Source organism: Vitis riparia, chromosome 18 (genome assembly GCF_004353265.1).
Source record: "Vitis riparia cultivar Riparia Gloire de Montpellier isolate 1030 chromosome 18, EGFV_Vit.rip_1.0, whole genome shotgun sequence".
Lineage (NCBI taxonomy): Eukaryota > Viridiplantae > Streptophyta > Magnoliopsida > Vitales > Vitaceae > Vitis > Vitis riparia.
This window is the reverse complement of record NC_048448.1, coordinates 4020624-4028748: the sequence shown is the minus strand read 5'-3', so window position 1 is coordinate 4028748 and position 8125 is coordinate 4020624. Positions and strand designations below refer to the sequence as shown.

The following is an 8125-nucleotide window of genomic DNA, read 5'->3' as shown; positions in this document are numbered from 1 at the left end:
TATAGAAAAATAAAATAAAAAAATTGAAATTTATAATAAATTAATTATTTAAATAAAATATTTAAACTTATTTTTAACTTTAACCTAATGCTATTAAGTTCTAATATTAAATATAATTAATTTAAATTAAAGTATTAAGTAAATGATCATTAAATTAACGTCTTATATCTTTTTTTATAAAAAATGAAGGAAAAAAAATTTCAATATGCGAGGGAAATCATACGAGTTTTACATGGAAGGAAGATGAAAAAGAAAAAAAAAAAAAAAAAAGAGAAAAAAGAAAGAAAGAGGAAGGGGTATTTTGGGTAAGAAAAGGCAGGTGAGTAGACCCACCCCAAATCACCGAAAATACCCCCAAATTCAACAAATCTCGCGCTATTCGCCTTATCACGTTCTTCCCTGCTCTCCCTCCACCCGGACTCTGTCATTTCTATTTTTTTCTTAAATTTCCCATCTTTCATTTTTTTCTTCAAATTTTCCTTTGTTTTCTTACAGGAATGCATCTTTGGCTCATACCTGCAACCTCAAATGCCTGCGATTCGTCGTGACTATTCTCTTATTGCTTTTATCTAATGTTTGGTTTCTTGTTCTGCAATTAGGGTTCGCGGTTTCAGCTTCTATTTCCGAATATAGCATCAAACAATCAGATATCCTTGGTGAGTTCTCTCTCATTAGACACGCTTACAACTCTCTGCTTTTAACTTGCCCGTTCCTTTTTTTTTTTCTCCTGATTTTTTTTTTCAGAATTAGGGTTTGCATTTTTTTCTGTTTCGTTCTTTTAGAAGAATTGTGTTGCTTGATAATAATCCATCGCGGCTTAGTTGTTGGTGTTGGGTGGTTGACTCAAGGTGTTTATGTCAACGGTCAAGCGTTTAATTTGTTACTGTTCACTGGATTGGGTTACGAAGGGTCTCAATGTGGTATTGACACTGTAGTGCTTCAATTTCTCTAGGTGTTATGCTGGGGAATTGTAGTGCCTTTTAGTTCGATAGATCATCACCATCATTATTATTACCTGCATTTTCTAATGAGTTTTTTCAGGTTTGGAAATTGACGGTAGAGTGTGCTTGTAAAATTTCAGAATTGATGACCTAGTTTTACTTTGTGGGTAGGTTGTTAATACAGGAATAAGTTGAATTGGTGTATAGGAAGATGTCTTCGCCATATCCAATTCTTGACAATCGACCAATTGATCAATGGAAAGTGACAGAGTTGAAGGAAGAGCTCAAGAGGCGGAAATTAAAGATGACTGGGTTGAAAGATGATTTGATAAAGCGGTTGAATGAAGCAATTCTCATTGAGAGGGAGGCTTTGGAGAGAGAAGCAAACAAAGCTGTTGTTTGTGAGCCTGAACCTGTGGTTAAGGGTGGGGATATGGGGGCAAAGCCTAATAATCATGTTGAAATGACTGGAGATACTGGGAATCCTGGTAGAAACAAAAGTGAAAAGTTGGATGATTTTGTTCGTGTGGTTGAGATTGTTGATGGTCCAACTGAGCTGGGTACTGGGTCTGCCACCACGATTGGGGAACTGGTGGTTTCAGAGGCTTCCATGGAAACTAGTGGAATGGTTGACAAGGCTGTGATAGTCCAGATTGCATCCAAAGTGAAATCTTCTGAAAACGAGGAAGTGAAATCTGCTGAAAACGATGAAGTGAAATCTGCTGAAAACGATGAAGTGAAATCGGCAGAAAATGATGAAATCAAGACAGAGAGTGAGAATTCAAAGCCTCCCCAAATAGATGCGGTGCCTAATGTTTCCAGTCCAAACAACCAGGTATATGAGGTCAGCCCTGTTTTAGGGTTTCAAGTAGAGTCTGAATCTATTTCTAGTGATTCTGTGTCAATTAATGAAAAGAATGAACTAAAGGATAATTTAAATGCTGATAATGTCAATTTAGAATTAGAAGTTGTTAAGATGGAGATGGTGCAACCATCATCTCAAGAAGTCCCTCCCAGTGATGGCAATTTACACCCACTGGATGATCAAAAGCCATGTGAGAACCAGGACTCTGTAGAGGAAACAGATGACAACAAATCTAAGCATGTGGATTTTTGTGGAAAAAACGATGATGCAGGTGGGGGTTCACCTGTAAAATTGAACTTAGACCAACATACAGCTAATAATTTAGTGGATGATGGTGTATTGGAGAATAAGCAAATTGATTCAAATCACATATCCAATGAAGTAGAAGACAAGATTGAGCTTACTGAAATGTCTTTTACAAAAGACAAAAATCCTGTTCGTGATGTTGTGCTTGATTTGTATCCCGAAGAGATGGAAACATCTGCAGAAAAGAAGAATAGCATCACTGCTCCTTCTGAGGAAAGTAACTTACAAGGTATGCTTTACTGTCAGGTTCCATTTGGTCTGTCTTTTTTGCATGTATGGCTGTATCACTTTCCTTTTGTTCTGCTACCATAGTTGGACCATGGTATTCATGTTTTCTCATTCTTTGAAAACCTAGATGACAATAAAGCTAAATATTTGGATCTTCACAAGGGAAGTGAAATGGCAGATGGGGGGTCACTGGAGAAATTAATTTTGGATCATTCTTCGGCAGATGATTCTATGGAGGAGGATGCATTGGAGACGAAGCAGACTGACTCAAATCATAATTCTAGTGAAGTGGGGAATAAGATTGAGATGACTGAAGTTACTGGTTCCAAGGTGGGAGGTAAAGTTGATGATGTGGGGACTGATTTATCTTCTGACAGGACGGTGCCTCCTTCTGAAAAGAAAGATAATGTTGCCACTCTGGAGAAAAGGAAGTTTCAAGGTACCTTCTTGCTTAATATTTTCTCTTTGCTTCTACCTATAAAAAATATTTTCTTTTTGCTTCCATTTGATTATATAGCCTTTTTCTGATTTATGTCTTGCACAGTTTCTTGTTGATACTCGTTTTTGGTATTATAGTGGAGTTCTTTTTGGGTGGGCTTTGATCTGATGCATTATAGAAACGCAAGATCAGAGGGAAATAAGTGTTTCTTTTTCTCATGGGGCTTGGGTTTAATTGCACTATCATGTGTTGGTTAGCTGCTGGATCAAATAGAAAACTACCAATGATGGGGCGAAGTAGGATCCTATCAGAAACATCAATTCAAAGGATGAAATCATGTAAAGGATACAAAAACTATCTTCTTTTGATGGAGAAGGGAAAACAACAGAAGGGAGAAAGTTTCTTACTTATGGATGGGTTTAATGGTTCTGTGAGGTTCTTCAAATCCCTCTTTGTGGGCAAATTTTATATATGTGGGTCTAGTCAACAGAGATTGGAAAATTTATCAAAGTCAATGGAGATTGGGAGTGGAAGTCTTTGAATTTTCAAACAATGATCCCTAGGCCGATGGAAGCCAACAAACCTATTCTTGATTGATGTTTGTTGTTAGCTCACACATCTGGCAGGAAACAGATGCTGAAAACAATGAGGATACTGCTAGAACTTGGGTACTAGCAAATCTCCTTTTAGAATGATCCTGTTGTTGCTTTTCTCTTGGTGGGGTTGGTGGAAGAGAAGTTTGGGGAATCGAGATAGGTGGTTTGACAGTAGCACACAATAATATTGGAGTTGAAAGATGATTGAGTGCCTGTAATGCCAGGCGCAATCAGAGGAATATGGAATGCAAGTGCGTGTCTCTTTGGACAGAGAGATTGCTGATTGTGCTCAGTAGAGCAGTCATGGCAAGTTGTCACAATTTATGTGATTGTCTGATTTCAAAATGGGTGGCAAGAGGGTTAATGCTTGGTAAATGAAGCCCTTGACCTTGAGGCTTCATACTTGAGGATCATGGAAGGCCCTTAGAAGAGATGGGCTAAGAGAGGGGAACACCATGCTGAGAAGTGGTGAAAAGTATTGAAAGAAAGGCAGGTGATTAGAGTTGTTTTGAGGATGAATCGATACCTGAAGAGGGCAAAATTATTTTTGGTGCTTACTCATTTAAGACAAAAGTTCTGTAAACTTGGGTTCTAGAATGGGCCCTTTTCTTACAGGCTTGGGTTCTAGAATGGGCCTTTTTTTTACAGGCTTGGGTTCTAGAATAGGCCTTGATGAAGGGCTGGACAGGGATGGGGCACATTATGTTGGTGCAGACATTGAGCTAGGCTAAGTGAGCTTTAGGAAATACCAAGTTGTATTGACTACTGGTTTAGATAAGATGTCTGATATAAATGCTAACAAGGGGCTGAGATCTTCAATGCATAAATGTGGTGCCTTGAGCTAGGTTAAGTAGTGATGTGGCCCATGTGGGCTTTGTAGAATACCAAGTTTGTATCTGAAACTGTTTTAGATAGGGTGTCTGACCCAAATGCAATTTCAGAAATCAATGGTCCATTGGGGAATGTTTTCAAAACAGCTCTTAATAAACAGTTTTTGAAAATAGTTCTATGATGTTTTCTAAAACAAAAAATAGTTTGGGAACTTGGAATGTTTTCAACCTATTTTTTTTTGTTTTCAAATATTTCTTAAAAATAACCTTTATCTTAAGTGTTTTATTTATTTATTTTTTATTAGAAACCAAAATATATATTGATAATAATAAAGTTGAAGAAAAGGATGAGAAATTCTTCCCCACAAAGTACAAAACCTGATCAAAGCAAAACTATATTCCTCCACTGTACAAGGAGAAGTATTGATAAAAGCATGTACAAAATATGTCAAAAACCAAAATCAAACTCTCTCAAATGTTATCCACCCCTTTCGAATTACAAAATGAAAGCTAACTAAGTAGAATAACATTAAGTGGAATTCCCTTGAAAGCAATAGTATAAGAAGCCCAAAAAAAGGAGTCAAAATGAATAAGATCCCATAACATCCCTTCTATTCTGCACTTTTTCTCAAAAATCCTAGCGTTTCTCTCTTGCTATACAATCCACAATGCAGTGATGCATGTGATATGCCAAAGAGTCTTGCCTCTGATTGAATTCCCCAAGCCTCTAAATAAGATGATCATCATATCTCCAATGCTTCTTGGTAGAACCTAATCCATATCTGTAGTGCTTTATTTTCAATTATTGTCCATAATTTTACAACTATTTTTTAAAATAGTCCCAAAAAACAAGTTAAAGCAATGGAAAACGATTAAAATATATTCTCATAAAACATCATGTTTTCAAAAAGAAGTTCTCAAAGAACCTTTTTTGTCAAAAAAAAAATTACCAAACGGCTGGATAGAGAGGGTGGAACTGAGCTAGGTTAAGAAGTGATATGAGCTTTAGAGAATTCCAATTTTGTATTTGAAACTGGTTTAAAAAAGATGTCTGACCTAAATGCTATTTCAGAAACAAAGGGCAAGAACTTAACAGATAAATGCCTTCTACCTCTCCCCAGTAGTATGATTTGGATGTGATGTTATCATGGAGGTTGCTAGAGAAATTATGATGAGTTTTTGGGAGGCATTAATTTTGCTGAATTGGTAATTTTGATTGTTTGGGACTAGGAACCTAGCTGGTGGGGTTTTGTAATGGTGTTAGATAATAAGAGTTGTAAAATAGGTGAATGAGTTGGGTTGTTATGTTTCTTGCTTGTTGAAGAATGTAAAGGAAGAGGTTATATGCTTCTCAGGAGATTATGTCAAAGTAGAAATGGGGGAAGTTTAAGGATGTGGTTGGGGTGATGAGCTTTTGAAATGGGGTGTTTTAATTGTGTTTGAGGAGAATTTTTGTTTGAGCTTCCCATTGGGAAAAAGATTGCCCAATAGAATACCATTTTCTCTTTTGGTTTTTTCCCTTCTCATACTTCTTTAATATGTGATGGCTCATGGCTAGGCATTCTTTTAGTAGGGACACTGAGATGTGGTTTATTACAACAGGATTTGTCACTTTGCAAGTTACACAGGTTCCAGCTCCTCTTATCAACTGATGAAAAGGAAATCATGGATATTATGTGGTAGATATATCTAGTATGCTTCTCTTATCAGAAGCAAATTCTATCTTCTATATATTTACATTATTTGATGTAAATACTTGTTTAACTATGCAAATTTGCTGACGTAAGGTTTTACTAGGATTGGTGTGGTTCATGATTGGCTCATTGAGTGCTACCATATACTTCTGGTTGAATCTATTTTTGTTGAAACGTCATTTGCTAAACATACATGTATATGCTACGAATTATTTTTGTTTGGTGGCGTCTTGTAGAATGGCATGCTGCGGGTGGAATTCATGCTAAGAAATCTGAAATTATATGTTGACATGATGATCAAATATTGATACATGAAATAGGTGGCATGCTCACAATTGTGCTTAATTTTTGTTCACAGATGAAGGAGTTGGGATCAATGAAACTCCGAAGAGGCAGCGTAGGTGGAATAATGAAAGCCTCAAAATTCCTGAGCCACAAAGCTCTAATCTTACACCATCTACAACACCTAAGGATTCATTTCATGCTTCAAGACTGAAGCGCAACCTCACAAGGTCTGACTCTACAGTTAGTGGAGATGCACCAAAGGAACGAATTGGTGAGTAATAATCATGTCAATGACTACAAGACTCATAATTCCCTGTGAATATCATTTTTTACATCTGAGCAGCTTAAATTGTTTGATTGGTTTGTAATTGCAGTACCGATGTCACCAAAACCTCCAACAAATTCTCTTAGAATTGATCGCTTTTTGCGTCCTTTTACCCTGAAAGCTGTGCAAGAACTTCTAGCTAAAACTGGGAATGTCTGCAGTTTCTGGATGGACCATATCAAAACCCATTGCTATGTCACAGTAAAACTCTCTCTCTCTCTCTCCTACACACACACACACACCAGTTCCAGTTCATGTTTGTTGGTGGACCATATTGCTGATGAACTCCAATCCTGGATGCAGTGATTGAGAACCAAACCTGCCATATCCTGCTAGGGCTGCATTATTTTTCTCATTACTTAACTGATCATCTACTGATTTTTATGTTATAAAAGGAATCAATTACTTATGTTGTTTAGATAAATGGAAACACCCTTGATTGCTACCTTGTCAGTTTAGGACCTTAGTTTCACCTTTGGGTGCATAAGTTGCCTTTTTCCAATGCTGGGATCTTATGTCATGGTGTCCAATGCAAGCCTTTTGCTCTTAATCTAATTGGTTTCCATATTTATGCACATGTATGTTAAAAATTATTCTGAGTAATTTGAGTCATGAAGCCACTGTTTTAATGAATGATTGGTTTTGTGCAGTACTCATCAGTAGAAGAAGCTAAAGAAACGCGAAATGCTCTCTACAATCTTCAATGGCCTCCAAATGGAGGGCGCCTCCTAGTGGCTGAGTATGTTGATCCCCAAGAAGTGAAGTCACGGGTAGATGCTCCACCCCAATCTCCAGCCACACCAGTTAGTGCTGGTCCATCTGTTCCTGCGGCATCATCTCCCGTTCAGACACCACCCTCAGTGCGTCAGCATGGCCTCAAGCAACAACTTCCACCCCCACCTCCCGTACTTCAGCCGCCACCTGTTTCTAAGCCACCTACAGCAAGGGAACGTATTCAACTTCCTCCACCGCCTCCAGTCCCTGAGAAAGTAGATGCACCAATTGTTACCTTGGACGACCTATTCAGGAAAACGAAGACCACCCCTCGGATCTACTACCTCCCCTTGTCAGATGAGCAGGTTGCCGCAAAAACGAAGAAGTAGAGATGGGGAGATGGGTGCCGATATTTGTTGGAATCACAAGTGCAGCTGTGTGTAGGATGTTAACAAAACTATTATGATGTAATTATATCAGTTGGGCAGTTGTTGTAGGCAGGTAGAGAGAGAGAGGCTTATATTAATGGTTGTGATCTGATTTGTTTAAGGAATTTACGTGAGAATCGGTTCAGGTCTCTCCAGGTCCATTACCTTGAGGTGGAATAAAACCCAGTTGGTATATTGTTCACCGGACAATGATGGTTTTCGGATGCGTTCCTTTAAATAGTTTCCCCTCCTTATCCTTCTCTTGCTCTCTCTCCTCTTATTGTGCCATCAACAGGTTAGGACCCTCCTTTTTAGTGTTTTATATATTTATATATATAACTCACCCCAAAACCATCTTAGATAAAATTGAGATGTGAAAATGAGATATGCTCCTCGCTTTTTTCAAAATAGTGAAAAATAATAATTTTTATTTCTTTTTTATTTTTTATTTATTTTTATGCTTATCTAACATTA

At 37.6% G+C, this 8125-nt stretch overlaps 1 protein-coding gene across 3 annotated transcripts; it reads left to right on the top strand.

The window, feature by feature from the left end:
- Nucleotides 1-377: 377 nt before the first annotated feature.
- Nucleotides 378-7911, top strand: LOC117906620 (apoptotic chromatin condensation inducer in the nucleus-like). Of its 3 annotated transcripts, none has more exons than XM_034819725.1 (6): nucleotides 378-656; nucleotides 1113-2341; nucleotides 2564-2779; nucleotides 6258-6455; nucleotides 6559-6710; nucleotides 7160-7911. In XM_034819725.1, the coding sequence occupies exons 2-6, from the start codon at nucleotides 1153-1155 to the stop codon at nucleotides 7610-7612; spliced, it is 2208 nt and encodes a 735-aa protein (XP_034675616.1). In that variant the 5' UTR covers nucleotides 378-656; nucleotides 1113-1152; the 3' UTR covers nucleotides 7613-7911. The 3 variants fall into 3 exon arrangements, with proteins under 3 accessions (XP_034675616.1, XP_034675615.1, XP_034675614.1); XM_034819724.1 differs by having other exon boundaries at nucleotides 2519-2779; XM_034819723.1 differs by having other exon boundaries at nucleotides 2468-2779.
- The last annotated feature ends 214 nt before the right edge of the window (nucleotides 7912-8125 follow it).

What these genes read in the sequence shown, in the direction of transcription:
- LOC117906620 (XM_034819723.1), top strand. Translation starts at nt 1,153, where the DNA reads ATGTCTTCGCCATATCCAATTCTTGACAATCGACCAATTGATCAATGG. An exon ending in GGAGAAAAGGAAGTTTCAAG is followed by an intron (nt 2,780 to 6,257) that starts GTACCTTCTTGC and finishes TTTTGTTCACAG; the next exon opens with ATGAAGGAGTTGGGATCAAT. An exon ending in TGCACCAAAGGAACGAATTG is followed by an intron (nt 6,456 to 6,558) that starts GTGAGTAATAAT and finishes TTGTAATTGCAG; the next exon opens with TACCGATGTCACCAAAACCT.